At 39.6% G+C, this 24280-nt stretch overlaps 1 protein-coding gene across 1 annotated transcript in view; it reads right to left on the bottom strand.

Annotated features, from left to right (window-relative positions):
* The window catches only part of LOC103905074 (neuron navigator 2-like), a gene marked incomplete at its 3' end in the record, with an annotated part of 198257 nt that overhangs the window by 14612 nt on the left and 159365 nt on the right, over nucleotides 1-24280 (bottom strand). Inside the window, exon 12 of the mRNA XM_019473925.1 lies at nucleotides 19842-19964. Within this exon, the coding sequence (XP_019329470.1) occupies nucleotides 19842-19964 (123 nt within the window). The remainder of the gene's footprint in view (nucleotides 1-19841; nucleotides 19965-24280) is intronic.

Raw genomic sequence — 24280 nt, forward strand, 5'->3', positions numbered from 1 at the left:
CAGTGCTGGGTTAACGGTTGGACTTGATGATCTTAAAGGTCTTTTCCAGCCTAAACGATTCTATGATTCTATGATTTTTTAACTCCCCTCATTCTGATGAATGAAAGAGGCGCTAAGTTTGCAGAATGATGAGGGTTATACGCTATGAAATACTCTTCTTCACATCCTTAAACCTCAAGGGTATGAGGTATGAGGTCTTTGAGTAAGAACCTCTCTTGCCTTAGAGAGTTCCTTGAGAGCAAACAATTATATTATGGTGGTGCTGTCTGGATTTAGTTATTTATTTATATAAGCAAAAACATGAAGCGTAGAATACTTCAGGATTTTGTTAAAATTACTCATATAGGTAGTATTGTACAGAAGAAAGTAAAAAGGAATCATCAGTGTCCGCTATTGCATGGGTACCTATGCAACGCATAGGAACTGAGCAGTCATACATTTAGGGAAAGACGGTGAGATTTTTCTAGTCCCAAGGCAAGTCCCTTGCCACTTAAGTCAACCGCAAAATTTCACTTGACTTGAAGAGTAGGGATTTCGGCCCTGAAAAGAAGGGAGCTACCTGGCGCACTTGTGTTGACACAAGTGTGAGGCACACTTTTCACTATACCCACCTCAAATGAATAAGCACATCAGAGTGAATAAACACAACTGGCTACTTTCTAGCAGCAGCGGAGAAAGAAAAAGGCAGGCAACTGGAGATAAACCAATAAAAACGGAGGATGCTGAGCAGTGATGCAGCTTGCATGCTATTATCCGAGAGGAATTCACATGAACACTGAATCCGGGACTTATACTCGGATGATCCAAACATTTGTTCTAAATTTAAACACATTACCAAGTCTCAAACTCTTTGAGTAAGAAATGTTATCAACATATTTACTACATACACATGTATATGCTTTTTATGTTTTCTATGCTATCTAGTTTTTTTCAGATATAGCAAATGATCAAAGCAAACAAAAATATATATAACAGGGCAAATAGCTCGTTAGCAAGAACAGTCTATATAAAATGGAAAAAAAAATCTGATCTTAAAATGCAAACAGCTAATGTAGTGAAACACAAGAATGAAATATCATTCCCACTGTTTTAAATGCCGTTTTCTTTGCATCCTTCTCCAAACCATAAAAATCAGTCCTTTTTCCAAAGAACATAACACTGCCAATCACAGATTTTAACACACATGCCACTAACCAAGGAGAAAAATTTAATTCTTCCAATTTAAACTGCTGAATAGAATAACAGTTTACTTCTATATTGTTCTAAGACTTTCTTGTCTTCTGCAACCATTAAGGTTTTCAGCTTGATCCCTAACATATAAAGTTATAAAAATAGTGCAGCTGGCATGACTGCTTTCTTCTCAGGACTCTGAAAAAATGCTTTGGGATGAATATATGACAGACGTCCATGTATGTTTCTGAGCTTTCTGACACAGTATCTTTGTCAACAAGCAATATAGTAGAGAATAGAAACATCAGATATGAAAGAAGCTATAAAAATCCATGGTCTAGGAGCAAAGTTCTTTATGGCCAATGAGGTAGAAAACAGCTCAGGAAGAGAGAAAATTTGAGTTACAGGTTCTGTTTCAGCCAGCAGGACCAGGGGACTACGTCAGAGGATGCATTCAGGCCCAAGAAGGATACGCCAAGCGTAATATCTACAGAACTACACTTGGATACTTCTACTTGAATAAGCACCTCTCAAAGCAGTTGTAGTATGGTTTTGAAAAGCCCTGTAAAACTTGATTTACTCTCCCTCCCCCACACTCCTGACAAAATACTAAAATCATTACTGCTTAATCAACAGCAGTCATTAACCACCTCATGGCATCCATTGTAAAAGCACTGCTGTCAACTATACGTATCTTAGTCAAATCCAGTTCAGTTATGACCAATAGAGTTTGCCATTCTTAATTGCTTCGGCCTCCCCCTAATTAGATGTATCTCTGCATTTACAGTTGTTTACTGTTGCTGTGGCTGTTAAAAAGCTAATACATCCCACTAGAAAAGTAAACTCATTTATCCTAATTAAAGTAGAATATTAAATCAAGCTAGCATCATTATAGCTGGATCTTTAGTGTTTGCAAATCCTCTGTATTACTGAGTCTATAAACATTCAAACCACATAAACACTTTAACTGAGTAATGAGCAACGAACAAAGATGCAAACTCTCAACGTCAACAAAAATTGATTTTCCTTTGAGAGTCCCTCTGCATTTTTCTCATAAAACAAAGGCATCTACTTCACCCGTACAACACAAGGATGTTCCCAAGATTGTACCTGAGCCAAAAAGACATGCCTCTTTCTCAGACTACCTTGCAAAATCTTTCCACTCTTTTGAACATGCTTTCCCACGTGAATTGCTTTTTTCTTATTCTTACTGATACTGTCTGTCAAATAGACTAACTTGCCATTTCTAAATTCACAGCAGACTCTTAATGCAGTATAGAATTTCAGACATTTCTCCTCCCTGCCACTGTTATCTACGCCTGGTTAAGAAAACCACTAAGTTGTCTTTAAATTTATCATCTTCCTAACACAGAAGGTAACGGTATTAAACCACTTACCCACAAGACAGCAGCTCTAACTAGCGCATACTTTTAAACAAAAGCCTTTTCTAGCTCTGTATTTTATGGTTTTGTGAATAATGCCGGCAACTCTTACGACTCAATATTTTTGCTCATTCCAAGGTAGAAATTCTTAATTAAGCAGTAAGAAAACCCCAAGCTTGTCAGATAAAACACTGAATTTAAACGAATTAGCAGCTGATGAGAAGTATGCCCTCCATGAAGGGCCTTAATTATCTCATAAACACCTGTAGCAATCACAACTTGCCCACGTGAACTTCTGACCTTCATTAAGCCCTAACAAAATCCGAGCTGTAGATCACCTGAGAAGACTAATGGTCCTCCAGATTAGAGTATTGCAGCATGCATTTCAGGTAGCTAACATAGCAGCTTTATGGAAGTTGGCTGGAGGAAATTTCAGCTGGTAGACTTGCTCTTATCAAAAGGTCAATGTTTTAGCTGCAACATCAGTAAACCAAAAACTTATTTTCCATTGCTCAAAGATTATTCACTTAGAGAGAAAACACTCTTCTCCTTGCAAACACAGAAAGCCTCTAGGGGCAAAATGTTCTGCTTTTATTCCACCAGAAGGACAAGATGACGGTTGACACATTGACTCTGCAGTGTACCAGTTGGCTTTGCCGTGGTTGCCTGTGCTCGACACATTGACTCTGCCAGTTGGCTTTGCCGTGGTTGCCTGTGCTCCTGAACAATGACGACTCTGCTAGCTCAATGCTACCTGAATCTCTGTCCTTTCCCAGATGCTCAGCGGAAGCTACCTCAGAGTAACGGTAGTGACCAGGAACCTACTGGTGAGGGACATAAGGCTTCCTCCCCATGGCAAGCTACTTGGAGCAGAGACTGCAGCTAATACACTGGACAAATTCAATTCATGGTTTCCATACCAGGGATGAAGGTCAATGTAGACACAGTGGACTACTGCAATTGCAGTGCAGAAGAGTGTGGGGCTTGGAAAGCAGAGGGTCTGCAGAAGGACCAGCAAAGTTTAATGGGTGCATAACCGGGCCGGTGTAACACCACTTCCTTCAGATCCTACCTGAGTGCTCAGCTGCGGCGGTGACAGCACGGCGTGAGGACTGCACACAACGGCGCGAGTGTGCAACCATCCACAGGCTGCCTGCACGCAACTCCACCCAAGCTTCTGCAGGTGGGTGCATCACCCCCTCGCTGCTCCCTGCAGGCAGCAGGCTGGTGAGGGAACCAGAAGCTGCAGAACAGTTCCGCCTATGCTGAGTGAACTTGAGGGAGCCGCACCTCTTCAAAAGTATTAAACCCATTAATTTTTCTCTGGAAGAGCAAATCCTTTTAACTGCTATAGATACTATGATAACCATAAAACACGCAGAGTGAGCTGCAATGGGACGTGGGAACACTAATGGCAATAACAACTGGATATTCATGTGGCGAGCTATTGCATTTAAGTTTTTTTCTTTTGAAACTGAACTACTAATTCCAAACATCTGTGCCTTATAGGGCCCAGATTATCTGATACCCGATATCGTTATCTGATAGCTGAAAAATTAATCTGGTAATAACTTTAAAATTATAGTCTTACAGTTTCCTAACAGGTAAATATTTCTATTATATATCTTATGAACTATGTTAAATGTTTAGTCTGGAATGCCAGATAACAACTCTTAGATCTTTTCCCAAGATACTATGGGTTTGTTGGGGTTTTTTTTAATTTCATTGTAAGTAATAAGCTGAAAGCAGAGCTCAGTGGTGTCAAAATACTATCAGAAAAAATCAGTACATCTATAAATACAGAAGGCATAGCTACACCGTGTTATGAAACATGGTTCAGAGATTCCTGAACTGGTGCCGCATTATGCTTTACAGATGCACATCTGAAGATACTGAAGTGGGTCTGGATGCAATGCAGATTCAGCACGAGACAACCTCAGCTGTCACATCATTACATTTTATAGGGCGTCATTAATTTCTACCACTAGGCACTCTCATCCTATGGGCCAACTTCTACTTGTCTTATTCATTTAAGTTAGTAGGTCAGGAGGACAAGTGGGAACTTTCAATTAGACATAATGAAATGAGAAACGCTAGGCATCCAGAAGATGCGTGGGAAAGGAGGGAAGAGAAGAAAGAATACGTGGAGCTGCCCTTCAGAGACCCAGCTCACCAAAAGCCCACTCTTCCTAACGGTCAGAAATACTATGGTCACAAGATGCAAAGCACTGATCTAATATAAACATGGCTCTGATTCACGCGTTCCAAAATTTTTCAAGGAGTAACTCTGCCCACGCTATTCTACCTCTCCACAGAGCCAGGTCTCACCTGTCCTCCCCCCGGTGGCATAAAGTCAGTATAAAACTACTAAACTTTGTGCTCTGGTATAAAGGCACAGCAATATACACAAGCATGCACCCTTTAATTAGCCAACACGGGGTTAATTATTATCATGCATCATTGCATTATCATGCATTCATGCACCCTTTTGTTTCATTTCATTTTCATTATAATCAGGTGCAACGACAGATGTTGTCAGTGCCAGAAGTGACACTAATCCTGGGCTTCTTCCCTAAACGTCTCTGGAATGCGAGGTTGCGGTTATCTTCAGGGCGTATCTAGCTCGGTATGCTGCTGTTCATTGTATGAGCTATTTATTTGCACTCGAAAGCTTTGCAATATTCATTAACGTGATGCATCATTTTACAAATGAAAATGCTAAGGACAAAACCTAAGATGTGCATTATTGGCTATGTGCACAGTGTAATTAACATGCATATGATCTGTATGCAAATCATGTTATCGAAAATAGTGACTATTAGCATAACAAGTGCGTATTAGTTATTGAGATGCAACTCAAGCAGGCATCCTGCTGGGGTCTAACATCCTTCCTTTAAACAGCACCATCTTTTCTTTCTTCGTTTACACATTCTTCTCTCCTCTCGATGATTAACAGCACAGAAAACAGGGAGCCTCCCTTCTGTGCCTTTGTTTAAAGGGGGAAATCTTGTGTGTTTAATTGTCCTCAAGCATCTGATCCAGTTCAAAGCTCAGCGGAGCCTCTCCTATGGTGCTACATTCCCCTCCCACCCCCATCATCAGGGAACTGCAGGCTGTTTAAATGATCCGTTAATATATGCAACTTCACCTACATTCTCTCTCTCTAATTCTTAGCTGATAACAAGTTGAAAGCAGTCAGGCTTCTTTTTCTGTCCTTTTTTTTTTTTTTTTAAAGAATAAAATGGGAATAAAGCGAGAGAAAACAAAAGCTCAGCTGCGCAAAGTCATAAACCTTTTTAGTGTCATGCCACCCTTCTCCTATCGTACTTCAGAGGAATTTAACCTTTTAATCATTCCAGTCATGAAATGTAAGAGAAAAAGCACAATTTTACTTGTTTTCGGTAGGTCTGAGCAAAGCTTTCTTGCTGGATCAGGTCTGTTAATCCTGTCTGCTGAGAGGTCTGTATCACTGATGCTGGCACTGTTTCCTCCCTCCACTCCCAACCCTGCAGAAGTCCTGAGGTCCCAGGGTCTCTGCAGGACTCTTTAACCTTTCCTAGCATTTCTCCAAGAGCAAAAACTTGCAAAACCGTTCCTTGCCCAGTAATTCCTTCCCCAGCCCCAGCCCTGCTGGGTTTTATGCCGCATGTTTGTTCTCTCTGAGGCTACACCCTCTGCTTCAGAGATGGCTGTGTTACAGTAATGAAATAATTAGCAGGGGGAATGATTTCAATTATTTATCATTTTGCCAAAATTGAGCTGTTTGGCCTGAAGTTTTCCAAGCTGCATGCCAACCTAAGGATGGACTTTGGTCTCGGTTAAAAACAGCACAATTCCTGAGTATCGCTAGAAAATATACATGATTTTACTATTAAGTTACATTGATCTTCCCTGAGAAACGTTGTCTTGCAAGATAAATTTTTTATTCGGTTCTGGACGGCCCTGGAGAACAGAGACAATAAGTCAAGACGGGAAGCTGAAACTGTATGCGGAGAATAAGTGGAAAAAAGAAAAGGAAAGGGAAAACAAATTTAGATGGAAACTCTGAAGTCGAAGGCTGGGACCTGCTGCAAAAAAGCAACAGAACTGGGACAAGAAGCCTCAAGTGGGCCTGGAGAAGGAAAAAATAGGTGTGGGACAAACTGGAAGGGAAATATCAGAACTGAAATTGTCTGTAAATACACATTTTGAGATATCCTTTCATGATGGGATTTTTTTTTTTTCTTTTTTTCTTTTTATGACTCCTATTTGACTGCAGGAGACAGATCTGCTGCAGTGGTGGATCACTGCTCTACCATGATGACCGCTGTTACTTGGGGAATCCCTGCCTGCTTGTCGCAGCAGATGGACCATGCACAGCCTCAATTTTCTGTTAATGCCATTTTTCATGTGCAATACATATATAGGCCCAAATTGTTCCCCACCACTCACTCTTTCTTCGCGATCCTGAGAACTTTGTAGGCCTACCTTCTAACCAAACACAACACCTTTACACCACAGTGACGACACAAAAGGAGCTTAGAAGCAGTAACTGGAATCCAGTCAGAAATTTATTTTGTTAAAAAGAGGTTTTAAGGCACCCTCTCCCCCCCTCTACTTTGGCAAGCTTTAGATAAAACTCTCAAACTGCCAGTTCTGCTACTGCTACAGCAATGTTTTAGAGATGGTTTAGAATTTTTTTATTAAATATCATTAAATATCCTGTTGGTTTATAAAAAGAATGTAACTCTTCATAACACTAAGAAGACTCCCTTGGACCCTTTGTTGATTTTCATAGTTAAATCATCCAGGGGGGATGTGGGAGTTCAAGGACTTCCAACCTTAATTCTTTCCATCCCACTTCCGTGACCTGATAGCTCCACAATAGCCAAGAGTCCAATTATCACCTTTCAGTACCTTGTGTTGATATTATTTCCAGCAAATAATTTGGCAGGAGAGACAGAGAGAAATATTCTTAAAGAAACAACCCAAGCAGAGGGGGCCAAAACTGAGAGCCCTGCTCCAGTCAGGCACAGCAGAGACCTCAACTTGACTTTTTACATTAGAACCTTAATCACTGCATCACTACTCTGTAAGGGAAAAACAAGAAGAAACCCAAACCCTTATTTTTTGTTCTATCCCAGTGCAATAATGAAATGAAAATAATTTTAAACCAGCCTCTCATCTCTCTGTCCTATTTCAACATTGGCAGAATGTGGCCACCTTGTTAAGGCTGAGCTGTGAAATGGTGTCTCACTTAGCTATCAGAGACTTAACATAAACCAGTACCGATAAAGACAGCTCTACTTCAGTGAATTCCTCTAGCATTAAGGAGTGGTCACTGGATATCTTTGTTTAGAGACTTTAATGACGTGAACTGCACAAGGGATAATAAGATGAAAGGACAAAAATCACTAGATGTACCCCCCCAAAAAAGAACAAAACTCACCCCAGATTACTAGTTGGATTAATGCAAGCATTCATATTTTGCATCGTAACAGGCACACCTAACAAACTACGAGGGAAGTCCTTGCCTTCAGTATTAATAATGAAATAAACAAAGATTCATTTGGATAACCCCTCTTTGGTTATTCACACCACCTTCCCTCTATTGTGTGATTGTGCTTTGGTTCGTACAGATTTTTAAAGACCCAAAGGACAGACTTCCCAGAGACTAGTTTACAAGTCAGTAAGTGCCAGAGAGGTTTTCCTTATAATTACTCTTTGTTTTCCTCATCTCCCTTGAATCCATTCTACTTCAGTTATAGCTACAATTCACTACTATTCCTGAAAATGTCCAAAGAAACTTTTGTTCTCCTCCCGTGATCCCACCCAGCCTTGCTTAGCCAAGTTGTAAGTTACCTTTGGCTCTCATTTTTTTCTTTCTAAAATAATCCCTTGTTCCTAAATGATTCGATAACATATACATTGCCATAATAAACTTAACCGCATCGCCATGTATTGCAAGCTCCCTCATTCCAACGGTGTTAAAATCTAAAAGTGAAATCCGAGACTGATGTCATTAAATAAGAGGAGAATGTATCCAAAGCGGGGAGCGACTTTAAGATTCAAACATGTTTCATGGATGAAATTGGGTTTCCGTAATTTGTTGAGGACAAAGGTAGACACGATGAAAGCCCGTCAATGAAAGCACAACGCATTGCTTGGAAAGAGATAAATGGCTGCAAGAGAAAACAGTTTGGTAGCATAGAGGCGATGATGTAGGAAAGGTAAAATAATTGGGTCAAGTATGACTGGAATTGTGGTGGTGGAGAGAGGGGAAAACATATGGTATGACTCACAGGAAGGAATGATTATTTTATCAGTCACATGTTTAGCTCATTACAGCTAACGTAAGGTCAGCCCATAAAAACATGGTGAAAGAGAGAAGCAGAATGTTCCTAAAATTGAGAATCAGTCAGAAGCTACTGCAGAAAGGGCCCCAAACTCTAAGCCACAGCGTGGAAGACACCTCTGATTCTACCCTCTGGATATTGGTGTTGGAGGCCAAGCCACCAGCATGCTTTGACCAAAAGCAATGACAAGCAACTTCATGTTGCCATATGGCATATTTGCTTTTAATCTATATTAACAAAAAAAAGGCTTAGTGGTTATCTTTAGAAGCCAACAAAGAATTTCAACAGAAATTAGAGCACAGAACTCCTATCCTGACTTCAGTTCGAAATCACAATCTTCTGATTTCAGAAAATTTGTGTCTTTCTTTTGCATGCACATTTAGGACATTAGATATGTATAAATGCAGATTTCTTGCCACCACCTGATCCATCTCATGAGTCCTTTGGTTCAGAAATGCTCTCAAAGCACAGATGGATAAATTCTCTACCTAGGAGTAAACAGAGAATACCACATAGTCCCAAAATACGGATTAAGTGGAGTATAAGGCTTTCCTGGATGAACATAACCTCTATGAACTTCAGTTGGCACAGAATACTCATATCTCTTTCCCAGAGGCTCATGTTGCTGATTCTTCCGTCTCCTTTTCCCTTTCCTCTCTTTCCACAGAGACATACAGTTGCCTACGAATACATTCTAGCTATTTCCTGATAATATTCCATTCTTCCCTTCTGCATTCAAAACAGTTCTAGTTTTGCAAATTCTACATTATGTTTCAGTCATCTCTGAAAATAAAAATGAAATCTTTGCATAAAAATGCAAATGAAATATAAAACTATGCATGCGCATATCAGATAGTATCAAATAACATCAATAGTTTCAAAGAGATGTTTAAGGCATTAAGTCATGTTACGAAGAGTATTTCTAGCTGCAAGTTTCATAACAAGAATAAATCAATCTTGACTATGAACATGAAAGAAGGAATAAAACCTTTTTGAACACTCAAGGTGGTTTGCTCATTTCCCCCAAACCAAAACGAATGAATTAGTTGATATATATGAAAATTAACCTAAACTAACAACATAATCAGAGAAGATAAACTTTAAAGTTAAAATTAGATTAAAAAGATAAAAATATTACTTGGGGCTGATGAGAGCACATGCTAACTCCACAGTAGCTGCTGAGCTGAGCCTTTGTCAGTTAAGAAACAACAAAAAAAAAAATCATATAGTTAAAAAGAGCTGACCTCAGCCCCTGGACTTTGCTCAGGCACTAATCAGACTTCCAATGTTTAGTGCTGATCCTCTGGCTACTTATTGACCATATATACCTGGACACACATAAACATAGCCTCAAGCAATGTGGTAGTTACTCAGGGTCCCTGTGCTAACTCTGCACGCAGGTTTCGCACTGTTCCAATGCCACTTAACGTCAAATTAATTAGTCTTAAATTGCAGCAATCAGTGTTAATAAAAGTAGATGTTTTATTTTTAAAGAGAATATAAAAAACTTTTACTAATAAAAACAAATTACACACATTCTCATAATACTGCTGTAACAGCACAGTGTAGCTCCAAGTGTTTCCACTGTAGAGTATGCAATTATTTATCCTGGCCAAATGTGTATTTAACTGTATATACTTAAGCAACATAAGACTATCACGTGAAAGCCTTAATGCCTGTTTGTATAATAGCAGAGCATTTTTAAGCCCCACGCAGCTGCGTTAACACCGGGCTGTTTAAGCCTCAGGATGTTGGGGCTCATCTCAGAAAGATCAGGAGCAAAGTGACTACTTGTTCTGTGGAGTCTCAACTTCACTGTGAATCCTATTAGCTGTCATAAAAAGGTCACAAAGTCACCTTATCGTACTGCTGGAAAATCCCTATACCACGAGGAAGCTGAGGAATGGAGAAGAGCAGAACAGGACTTACAGATAAGAAGGGTATTGACCCCCAATATGGAATATCTTGTTGGCCACCGAGGAAGTTATCATGACACCAAGGAACGGCCTGATATAAATGCAGTGGCTCCAAGAACCCCGGGGCAGCAAAAATATAATTACGCACTTTTGTCCCTGCACTCCTACTGCAAAATGCAGCACAGCTGCTCTCCAGAGCTGGAAAGTCCTACCAGTGGGGACAGATGTTCATTCTGCACGGTCCATATGCCCCAATTTCTGCACTTCTGTCTGCCCTCCGGCTTTCAGGAGTCACTCTGTACCCGTGGAACAGCAAACGCTGTGTAGACATACATGGGAAATGAGACGTTCCCTTCTTTATGAAAACCCAGGTGTAGCTGGTAGATCAGGTCTGTGAGAGGAGGGAAGAGAGTGCACCTCTTTCTGAAGTGCGATGGAAATAGGGAGTGAACCTCCATTTTACCTGAACGTATCTTCTGCCTCTGTGAGTACTAGGTCAAGGACACTTTTGTTTCTTTTGACATCAGTCAGCCCAAAAGTATCCCCCTTACTTCATGACCTTCTTAGCACAGGAGTTGCCATTCAGGACAGCTGAAGGAGATGACTGCTTATGAAACACGTAGCATTTTAAATATGAGCTCAAAGTTGTGGATACCTTACAGCTTCTCCTGCTACGTTGCAGCGGTGGATGTGTATTGGATATACAGGGCTACGAGTACCATCCAACTTTAAACGTATTAGTTAGCTGTCCAAGTTAGGAGTCTCATTTCCCTGCATAGGCAACGGATCCTTCAAAGCATCTGGATATCCTGAATTCCCTGGAGGCTTCTCACTGATGATGTAGAGGGTGTCCCCTCACCCCCTCTGCAGTACCATGTTTGAAAGCTCTTCACTGGAGGCGACAAGATGGGGAATAAATGACTGAATATTCAATAAACATAATCAACAGAGTAAAGAAAAAGAAACAAAAAACCCCAGCAAAGTTCAGAAGAGCATGCAGGAAGACACATGCATCTCACATTTGGACTCAGAATTTTGATATCATTTTCCAAACAATACAATTACAGGAGACATTCAGCCATGAAACAGAAGGCCTAGATCCTGGCTATTAACATTAATATTTCTATTAACACGTAAGCTAATACTAATAGAATGTTATTATAATCACAAGAGAATACATAGCTGTTGAACAGAAGCAAAGAAAACTAATGAAAAATTCCAATGAAATGTACAATTATGGACAACTCCAAAGCTCCAATAAACTATCTAAGAAGGGCAAACAAAGACCAAAGGGAGAATCTTTAGGTTTTCGGGTAATGAGACATTTAGAAAAGCACACAATAGTTGAAAAAAACATCTGTCTTGAGATTTGCTTTACAGCCACAATGAGCTTCCACGCTCGTCAAACAGCCCAAAACTAGGATTCTTATTTAGGAGTCTGACAGCTGTCTGCTATTAGTTTTATCTATTCAATCTCCAAATCCCAAACTCCGAGGTTACTGGTGTAGGTCAGTCGTGAGACTATGTTGACTCTCTTGCCATTCGACATGGAGAACCAAGTAACAAAGTCTGCACTATGTCAGCAAGCATTTCACATTCTTCGGTTTGTCATGCAAAGTACAAAGACCCTGATACAGTTCAAAATGGCCTTTGTATCTACAATCTTGTTTACCCTTGGAATACAAGCTTAATTTCCCACATGCCTAAAGTGTTTTAAAAGCCACTTCATACAACAGAAAAGACAGTGCTAATCTCTGGCAATGGAACCAGAAATATTGAGGGTTTCAGAAGAGCCTCCAAATCAGCAGTTAGATCAACTTTATACTTGGACACATAAAGTGGGTGTGTATGAAAGGAAATGTCACTTCAGGAAAATCTCGTTCTGGTGGCGTAGGATCACGATTTTGCCATCCCTAGATGCAAATGATTCAGCTGCTTAAATTAGGCCGTTTTTCCTATTTCTACAGAATCAGTATCCACAATTCTGAAAAAGGTAAGGTCCCTTCACCCGTACACGTGCAGCAGTGCAACCTTGAAGGGAAAGCGACAAACTGTCCACAGTGGAATACATGGGCAAAAAGAAAGTCCTAACTTAGCCACGATGAGTTGCTCCCTTGAGGGCACCTGCCACCTTCCATTAGCTTTGTAGTGAACTTCAGCTCCTGGCTTGAGCATTTTAATTAGATGCTAGAGCAGAGGTGGAAATACCCCTTAAAATATAAAGGAATGCAGAATCAGAATCACAGCAACAAAAGCAAGGGGCATGACGCAAGGAAAAAAGTTTCAACAAGAAATGCAATTCCTAAAGCCTAGATCCAGCCTCTCTCTTCAGTGTTTACATCTAAGCAAAAAAGCAACTCCGAAGAAGGGGCTTAAAGCTGTAGTGACAGTCAAGCACGCACAGACTGCCTAATCTACTAATTCTGGAGGGAACAGCTTGCAATTGCAGGGTGTTTTGTTTGGTTGGTTTGGTTTTAGTGTAGAGTGGTAGAAATGTACATCCTCATTGGAAGAAAGTTCTTGAAAAAGGCGAAGAACTGCTCTCAACTGCCTTGTCAGCCTGTGGAGCTACTAAAACAGGTATTAGCTGGAAGAGAAGAATAAGGTAATTCTTGGCTTCTTGGACGCACATAGGTCCTAACTGCAGTAAAATCTGCTTTTTTTGGTGGCCAGGGATACATGGAAAAGGGACTCTCCCATAGGAAAACAAATTGCGTTTTTACAAAAAGTCCGTTAACTAATAGGCACAAAACTGCTTCAAGTACCAAACCCCCCCAACGTCAATCATGCATCTGCTATTGCTACATGACGTGACAATCTAGAGCCTGGATAGAAATTTTTAATCAAATACAACCCCTGCTGAAAAATTATCGACTTCCTTAAGTCACACCCTCCTCAAAACTCTTTCTAGCCTTCAGACAGCTCCCAACCTCGCTAAGTTGATTGTTGGAAGCAAACTGTTTGCTGACCATCATGCAATGAGTAAAATTAGACCAAGCCTGAGAAACAAACAATACTTTCCAACATATCTCCATTCCATCATGTCTCTCTAAACAGAATTGACACTATCACCAAATCCTACATAAGTGCTTCCCAGAACGTAGTATACCATATGTATCCCCAAAAGTATGTGTCTGGAAAAAAGCGGGGGGAGGGGGGGGGAGTATTACTGTGCCCACTGAACGAATTCACACGCAAGCCACAAAGTGGAGAGGACCCTGGTTACCCAGGGGGGGCAATTCTCACACAGCCACTTCATCTCTGACCTCTTCCTTCTCATCTTCAAGAGTTCTATAAAGCATCTTCAAAGAATAAACCAGAGTATTAAAATAATAACTCTAGTGGATATTAAAAACCATAGATTCAATAAAGAGACAGCCTTTACAGCCTGTAATAATTTGCTCCCTCTCCCCAGTTAACCCCTCCATGTTACACAGGTGATAAATCATCCATCTCTCTCTTTTCTACAGCACACAAACATCATATCGTGCCTTTCCTTGCTAGATCTTCCTCTGCTTCTTAGGTATTGTCTGTCTTTAAGGGTTAGTCTAAACTACTAATACATCCAGGCAATTTTAGAGCAACTGTTCTTCAACTTGTATTTAGTAATGGAAATTCTTGCTTCTGTTTTAGATCTGAAGAAAAGCTTACCTGCCCAGAAGTTTGTCATCTTTAGCCCACTGAAACGGATCTGCCAAAGACATTGCTTCCCTTGACTAACCCTGACTTGTTTGAAAGTAGAATGGTTTTTTTTTCCTTTTGGTACTGCTAATTTCAGCCCTCGGGTATAGCTACTATACCTTTGCTTTCAACTACTATTTGTTGCTTAACTTTGCAATTACTTTATGTAACCTAAAACCACTTTGGATTACAGCTTGTAAAAAGATACCTTGGAAAATAAAAGTATATGGTATTGTGATTCTAATCAGCAGATCCCAAGGCCATAAACTTCAAAGAATCTTTGCAATGTGAATTTCCCTGTTTCTGCGAGTCAGTTTTCAAGATAAATGTGGGATCTTTCAAAGACAGAGAGATAGGTATCTATAGGTACCAAGGTACAACTCACATATTTAGACGCAGTAGTATTTTTTCTTACTTAGTGATAAAATCCAAACTGATGGTCAAGCAGAGCAGAAGATGTTAGGCATGAATAATTTCACCAGTCCTGTGACTTTGCTGTTAAGTAACTATATACGGGCATATATTTACAAATCGCAGTGACTCACAGCACGGATACAGTGAGCAATGAATGCTCGGGTGTTGGCACTTACTTTTTGTTCTATATTATCTTAAAACAATTTAGAGACTTTTAAATTATTTGCTTGAAAACTATGCTTACTTAGTATATAGGATGCTTATATAGGGGTGTTTCACTGTCCTAGCAAAGGCAAAAATGGGAAAAGTAGAATTCATAAATTATTTTAATCGTAACAACTGAGTGCAAGTACAACTGCCAGGGCTTTCTGGAAGTGCAGGAACTGTGAACTGATGGCATGAAATCTTCCTGGTAGAGTGGTAACAGCTTGGCAGCAACTTTCTTAGCTGATGTCTCCCTAGGTCTGTAGATGACTTCAATGGATATAGTTACTCCTCCTGACAGAAAGGACATCCTCCCTCCACAAACCCATTCACATAAAATACCAGATGAATCTCCCTGCAAGTTCATTTACCGTGAACCTCCACAAACACTTATGTCAACGCTCCTGAGGGAGCATCGCAGGAGCAGGAGATGCTGTGGGGGAAGGAGATGATGGGAATTCCACTGCCATTACAATGCAGGAATAACTATTTCTATGTATTTTTACAACAGTTGGGTCCATCTGAAGTTTAAGATATAACCCAGTCATGTTTTAACATTTTAAGACAAAGACTATCCAGTCTATGTGTTTATATGTGTCTATTCCAGACACATTTTCTCTGTTTTTCCCCTTTTCTTATGCATCATGCTACCACTGCTAGAGTAGCAAAACGACAGTAAGGATGAGATGGGTAGTAATGGGGTAGCATTGCTAATGGATATTCTCTGTGAATGGAGGACTTACCTCCTCATCTGCCAAGCCAGGAATTGCAGACACCTTCATTTAATTTTAGCTGCATTGTCTCGGTTAAGAAGAAAAACTGAAAACACACGCTTAGGACTTAAAGCTGTCTTATCCTAATATAAAACTACATAAAGAATATCTTAACAAAAATTTCCTTTTTCTTTTTCTTATACTGTAACATTTTACCATTGTCTACAATAAAGTAGCACCTAAAAAGAAGAAAATTTGATGCAGCTTCTTGTGTGATACCCATCAGCACCGTGTCTGTAATTCTGCTTTCAGTGGAATTTGCCTCTTTCCAAAAGCAGTGACATCTCCTTCTCTCCCCATTTTTCAGAACAGGCCAGTATTGCCCCCAACTTGATGACTTGCTGCAACTTGCTTTTCAGCTCTTCTGAAGTGTGATCCACGTTCCCATGGTTATGAAGGCAGTCCAACAATCTCCCTCCAGCACTGAACGCTAACCTATCTTTTTAGTAATCTCATCACTGTAACAGGATTAAAGAAATTAAATTGCAGTTAGTGAATTTAAACATACTCCAGTCAAAGGGTTTTACTCCACGAATGAATGTGAAGCGTTGTCTACCACCTGAGCCAAGAGACATATAAATAACCTTAATCTGTTTTTATAAAATGCAAAATAACAGCAGAATACTACTCTTCAGCTATTTTTGAAAGCCGTAATTTTTACCATTTGTAGAAATTATTATAAATCATAGCATCTGAAAAAAGCTGCACTCAATGACATTCTTATTAATAGTGACATATCCGTGCTCCTCATGGAATGTCCTCTGGCTTTCTGCTCGGTTTCTGCTTCACTTCCAATTCTTCTTTTCCGTCCGTCTCCTCTCCTGGTTCCACAGCCTCCTCTGGGATTATCCAAAAATCTTGCCAAAAGCAGGAAATGCTACCAAAATGCTACCAACCGCCAGGAGCCAGCTTCAGTCACAAGCCCTTCTGAGAGTTAAACTGAATATGGTCTTGTTTTTAACTAGGAGCGTGACAAGACTGTCATTGTAGTCATCATAGATCCGAGCCATGATACAGAAACACTCTTGAAGTGCATGCTCAAGACCTGAGCTGTGTTTTGCCTACAGTCCACCAATGCCGTAGCTGTTGGAAGTACCCAGACAACGTAATCTGCTATCTGATGAGACAGGTCCTTACAGTCAGAAGCTGGGAAGACCTTTTTATGCCCTACACTCTTATGCAAAGACATGTAATTCACGCAATCTCAAATTAAATTGTAAAAGTGAAACAACGCAGGTTAATCATGCTTGGAAGCAGTTATTTAAGCATTTCATCACTGAGGATTTTTGAAAAAGTCATATAGACATTTCCCTAATAACAGCATTAAAATTACTCTTGGCAAGCTCACATTCATTAATATAGTCTCCTGTCCTGTTCACAAGGATATGTTAAATGAGCACAGGTCTGAATTATCTTCTCTAAATAATAGGTTATACAAGTAAGCAATTACAGAAGGATTTACTCAAATCTAAGTTTTGAATTTCTTCCCTCTTATCTGTATGTATTCATAAGTGCAAGTTACATATATGAAAGGGCAGAATTCAGTCTCAGATCAAGCAGCTGCACCTGACAATGTGAAATCAACTTAAATAACCAGATAGCACATACCAAGTCCATATACATAGAAGAGACAAAACCATAGGTGGCTAATTTGCAACCTTTAAAAAAAAAATAATCACAAACTAAATAAAAATAAATGCCTTTTTTCATTAAAAATGCCTTTGTTCTATACAAACACAAATTGTCTTGAAGTGAATAAATAAGCTCAGCTGTGTTGTGCAATGATTACATTAACCTTGCAATCAAGCATTAAATTAAATTGCCTTGTTTGGATTTCCCTGCTGCAGGGGAAAATGTACCTTCTAAGGTCTGTGCTTTATGTTACCAGAGCCAACGAGTAAAAGCTTCACAACTAAACTTCTACAATTAATAACACAAGAAACCAAACAAGTAAGCATATTGGAAAAATTCCTCTGACAACTTTTCAATGATTAACTTTATACTCAAAGGTTTGTAGCCTTTCACACTCGTTCTCCCACGCATTCAGTTAACATCTGCTTTGAACAAGTTAAATGTAATCTTCATACGTTTTCTAGGTGTACCAATAAAGCAGCTCAGCACTCCTGCTTGCTGCCTCCATTCACAGAACGAAGAAAGCGATTCATTACTGCACCGTTTTATTCAACTCCTTTCCCTTATGCCAGTTTTCACCCTGGAAAACTGCTGCTCAAACCAAGATTAATTTTTTGTTTAAACTGCACATCGTGATCACCCAGCAACCAAAGAGGAGCTATTTTTAAATCACTGCCCTATTGTCAGAAAACTCTGATTTCCTGCATAAGGTGAGTAGGCTTACATTCTAAATAGAAAAGACTAAATCAAAACAACACATAATAATGTCACCAACTCTGGGACCAAGGGTAATTTTTCTGTGATCCTGTGTTGCAGCTAAATTGCCAGCCGTACAGAGCCTTTACTGTGTGTAAAGTCCGTCCCCTCCATGTGAACTGAAAAAATGATTTTCCAAGCTGAAACAATTGACATAAACTAGGGATTGCACTTCAGTGTGTCACAATCCCATTCTCAGTGGAATATATTTAAACACACAAATAATATCTCTTGTCGAACGTACGTAATTGGTCCTGATGTGTGGTGTCTTCAGGTAAGGAGCTTAGCAAATAAAATGTGAGAATAATTTACATGCCAAGAAAAAATGTTGCAAGCGCAGAAAATATTGAACAGGGGAAGGAATCAGCGACGAGGAATGTATCACTAGCTCTCCAGAAGGCTGACTGTTACTTAAACAATAATATAATTTATATCAGACCAACTCTGTATTGTAAACAGATAGCTTCTGTTAATGTGGCAATGTTCAGAAGCCACAGCAACAGACGAGGATGACACTTGATTAGTCTCCAGTTGCATCACCAGGTGGCAATGCCTTCACCCGCAGGGGCCAGTGCTGTTGGCCGAGTACGGGTTTCAAGTTGCAAATTTCAGAGAGAGATATGAGCTCCTGAAAAATCCAGGCGTATTTTACAACTGGCAAGCATATGCTGACTTAGTGATTGAAACTGAGCTGAGATTCTCTGAGAGGTTTTAGTTCTTTTGTTTAGATTTACCATCCTGCTTTTTACTAGTATCAAGAGAACACCAAAGCAAATTTAGTGTGGCTTTCTTTGAAAACAAGGCTAGATTCTCCATCACTTCTATTTCCTTAGTAATCCATGCATGACTATCAAGAAAGTATCAGTCATATCAAACTCAGTCAACTGCATTATGTCCCAGGAAAGACTTATCAATAACAAAACAAAAAGAGAAAATACTTTTAGTTCAGAAATTGGTTCAAACCTGTAACTCAAAATCCATGTTTTATACTTAGGGGCCCCTCATGGAAGAAAAAGGATACGGTTCACTTACTGTATCAACAGTAACACTCATCAGGCTTCGGGTTTGGAAGGGAAAGAAGCAGCTATAGGCTGACGCCATTAAAAGCAAAAGAATTTAACCCATTTATCTCAACTCTAACAGAATATAGGTCTCATTACTGTCCATCTCCCCGGCTTCCTTTATGATCGCACTCCTGTAAGTTACGGATTTTTCGTCCCCTAAGTCTTGGTCTTTGGCCTTGACCATTCACACTGAATCACTGGACTTGGAAGAATCAGTGGAAATGAGAGGAGAATTAGGGTTTTTTTATTTCAAACACTATTAAAATAGAAGTTTTACAGTTTCTTGTGTTGCGTCCTGCCCACAAAAACCCAAATGAGATTTCAGAAGAGAAAGTCAGCATTTATCCTGACACCTCTGTGAACATATAACCTAAAATACTCTGGAGAAGCTTATATCCATGTATTCAGTGTCTGAATTCCCAAAGCTATTTAATCTTAGAGATCCAATATGCATTAGATACAGCGTGAATCAAATGCGCCACTATATGCGAGCATTTGCTGGATGAGACCTTACCTGTCAGCATCTCCGAGTCCCAGTGAAGTATTACGCTGCATCGTCTCCCGCACTGCAGCCATGCCATCAGGCAGCCGGTTTAGCCTTCGAGTATAGAGGCCCAGACCACCATCCGTCATATACCTTTAAAGCAGCAAAACAAAATGTCATGTTTACTAAAACAATAAAACCTCCAGATATTACTGTAGCTCATATCTTCTGCGTGTTTTTAACTGTATATTGCAATTTCCCCACTTTTGAGTTAAGGATATTACTCGGAATATGTATGAAGCAATGAAAACTTTATTTTTTGCCTCTCATTGTTCTCCATTACATCTTGCACTCTCTCTCATCAATGAGAATTGAATTTCAACATAACTGTGACAAAGGAAGAATACTTAACTTTCATTAAGGATGCCTAGATGGAAGTCATTTAATATTTCTGAATGCTATCATTAATTATCCCTTCCTGTCCAAAAAATGCATGGTTTATACCATCCTGAACTCTTCTGTGTGAGCTAAAACAGCACGATGGAAATATCAACGCTTTTACAAGTTAACTGCAAAAATCACACATTGAATTCACATTGAATTCATACAAAAATCACATTGAATTCATCCTAGATTTCGTCAATGGTCCATGAACAATGAGTAGCCCAAGGTTTATTGTGAGAAATCAAAGTTGCAGCATGAATGAAAAGTTTTTTTCAACCTTGTTTTGGCTCCTACATTGTACTCTGTCTGCAACTGTGACCTAGAGACATCTGCATCTAAAAAGTGTTACTATTCTTACATATTAAGAAGTGTCAGGTGTATATGAGATACTTCACAAATTGCTAAAATAGCACATTTCTTACTTTCTAGCTTAGCAACTGAAAAATTAATCTTAACGTGAACAGAGATGACACTTGGCAGACAAGGATAGAGAGATGTTGTGGATCCCCAGGAGCAATTCCTCACAATAACGCAGGCTACGTCATCCAGCATTTTTGCTGAAGTCTGTACCGATGCAGACAGCAACAACCATCGTGTAATGTAACTTCAGGATGTGGCGGTAACCAAGAAAAGAAAGTTTTAAAAACTGTACAACCACCTACCACTTTGGTTCAGTTTATGAGTAAAATATTTTAATATATTAATACTGAAACTAAGAAGTTACTCCAGTCTTCTCTTTAGTAGCTTCTCAATGAGCTGCCCTACATCAATATCTCAATAATGTTTTAAAATATTGTGTGGCCTTTCACAACTGTAGTAGGTAAACAAGTTCAAAGTGTCAAAATGAAACAGGAGGATTTTTCTCTTGGTTTAGCTTCATTTCTAAAAGTATTCCTGACTACAGATATATGCGAGCTAGCTTTAAAGTGGAAAGGCAAGTCCCATTCGCCCCTCAAGACATTGGCACGGAGCGAGCTCTGTGCTACCGCAATCAGTTCATCAGCCCAAGTACATCTACAGGAGCAGCACTGACAGTTGTGTAAACACACCGTAAGGATTTTCACACACCTGAGACTGAAATAATTCTAACAACTCTAGCAATACGGCCACTGTCTCCGGCATACCGTTGGACACATAACATACCTCACCAAGTTAGGAGTTCATGGGATTGTATCCTCTTAATCCTTTAGCCACTCTTAGCGAAACGACAGCAGCCCACAGAATAATATCCACACAGGACACCTTCCCTCTTGCTTAACGATGACAGCAGCCCACAGAATAATATCCAGATACACAGGACACCTTCCCTCTTGCTTAACGAGACACGGAGCTTTTTCCCTAACAGCGAGACACCCTCATCCGCAGCAAGAACGGACAGATGCTCCTGGCTGCAGCCAGCAATGCCTCTGCTGGCGAGACGTTACTGCCACAGATGTACTTTACCCAAGCCAAATTCGATCACTACATTTATAAAAATGGGATGGTAAAGAGTCAAGAAGCGTTGGACAATCTGCTGCTCTGCATTTCAGTTAGATGTATAAATCTGTACGGGGCCTTCCCAGGAACCACCAAGGAGTCTCTCGGGGGAGTCTAACAAGGAGGTTGCTAAGCTCATCAAGTCAAGACACAAGAGTATTCTCCGTTCAGCAAATCTGTGGGGACACGATTCTCCAAACTCATAAACAAAGACTGTAAAAAGCATGAGGAGCAGTTGCACTGTTAACTCGTGTGGAATTCGCCTTAGGTCTAGCATTCTAACTTTTGTATGACATAGTTATACATATTTTATCGTGGAAGAGTATTTTTTTCCTTAAGCTACTAAAATAAAAGAAAGGGAAAGAAAAGTGGAGCTTAAGACCATATTGTTATACAAACACGCAAACAGCATTTTGCAAAAACATCTAATGTACATACGCTAATTGGTTTATTGCAGATACTTGTCTGCACATGAAATATGTTTCTGTATGAATACCCATTGTACACATACTGGAAAACACAGCTTTTGGCTTTGCTGTCAGATTTCTGGTGTATGACTAGTCCTTCGAGAAAAAAGATCAACTACTGCTGAAATAGGTTGTTCTCCATACTTATTACTCAGAATATGTGAAATTAAATGTATTACGCTTAAGAGTTAGCCATGCTGAAATCAACGGAAAGCCTTTTCACTAGCATCAACAGGTTTCATCCTCTACGCAGCAGCTCAGCAAGCTGATAGAGTAGAATAGTTCTGCAGCTGCATCAAACTGAAAACCAACAGTCAGATCTTCACTGGTTTTAAGCACCCATAAATCTTAAATAAGTCAATATAAGCTGGATGCCTTTGGCATCTTTGACAACTAGATCGTGAGTTTTTCTAACCAATACCCTGTAAAAAAGCAGAGACATAGACGATGACTTTTACCCGCTTTACCAACAGGACAAGTTTCTTACATGCCAGAACAACACAAGATAGATTTTTGCGTTTTGAAACAGGTTTGTGTAATCACAGATTGAAAGCTTTATATCTTATTTTTATTACACGCAATGTCTTCTACCCAGGAATGTTTAATTCCAAAAAGATGCCAAAACCAACGATGCCTGAAGTCCTGCATGCAACAGTGAGGTGGGAGAAGAAGGAAAAGTACTAGCTTCTCAATTCTGTGGAGAACAATGCATTTACAACAAATACACTTTAAAATAAATGAAAAAAATAAATTCTCTACTATCCATTGGTTCGTAGGGAGGAGATTAAAAGTTACTGGTGCCACAAACCTCCAGCCGTTGCTTTCATTTCCTTCCTCTCCATCCCTTCAAACTTAAAATTGTCTTGGCGCTCAGAAACCATCTTGCCTTTATGAATACAACATTATTATTGCTGCAGATTTTTGCTTTATGAGAAAGGAGGATATAATGAAGGTATATTTTTCTAAAGACAATCTTATAAGGTTTTACTCAGGGAGGAATAAAACCAGGAAATGTTTTTTACGCGTATTCTAACAGTACTCAACGCTATCTGAATTTATTGCCCTATCATACATCTACCCAATACGGAATGCCAGTATACTAGCCGCTCCTCTACAACGACCCATTGCAGTCCAAACAATTGTATTAGGCCAGTTATCAATTAGGTGTAATTTCTTTTACTTTTCTTATTAAAAAACATGACAAATTTGTACTAGATGCCTTGCTAGATTCATGAATCGTAAGAACACTGCAAGCACATTCAGTGCAAAAACAAGCGCTTCGAAGTATTTTTCTACCTGCCCCAAAATAAGAAAAAGTTTAAATACATGATCTGGGAAAAAGCGTACTATCCAGACTCTGTGACTTTTATACAGATGGGTAAATTCTACATGTTCAAAAAATACAATAGCTCAATACAATAGGGATGGTACCAACAGCCAATGGGGAATGACTGCCTTTAATGAAGCCGAATATAATACTACTTAATGTATGGACAGCAAGACGGTGATGACGTTGGTTAAAAGAAGTTTCTAATCTTTTCAGGAATTAATGCTTAATACACATCTCCATAGTTTCACTCTTCATCAGCAAGCAAACAAAATTAACCAAACTTCTTTGAATATGAAAAGACTCAGGTTAAACAAAAGCAGTATTATGCACTTCTAACGTGCAACTGGAACTTACAGCCCACTTTCCAGGTGACGCTTTTTTCCTGTAAGAAAGTGGCTCCCTGCCCTGTATTACAGGCATAACGTAATTTGCTTTGGAGTTCCCTGGACAACGTGGACCTTTAAACTTCTCTTTTCTTTAGCCAAATACACCCTTTCTGTGCCTTTGAAATGTTGAACGCCGTAAGAAGTCCTTCCAAGTGCAATATTTTTAGGGTATTTCTGATGCTGAAGTGATTTATTTCCCTGTCCTGAAAAGCACGCAGAGGAAACAGGAACGGGTTATGCCAGGGATCAGTAAAATCCAGCGGTCTGAGTCACTTGACTTCTGTCTGCACTCCCTACTTACCCATGTATACAGCCAACAGCACGCCTACTTTTATGGTCTGACAACTCTACCACTTCATATATATA

Source organism: Aptenodytes forsteri, unplaced genomic scaffold (assembly GCF_000699145.1).
Source record: "Aptenodytes forsteri isolate BGI_AS27 unplaced genomic scaffold, ASM69914v1 Scaffold252, whole genome shotgun sequence".
Classification (NCBI taxonomy): domain Eukaryota; kingdom Metazoa; phylum Chordata; class Aves; order Sphenisciformes; family Spheniscidae; genus Aptenodytes; species Aptenodytes forsteri.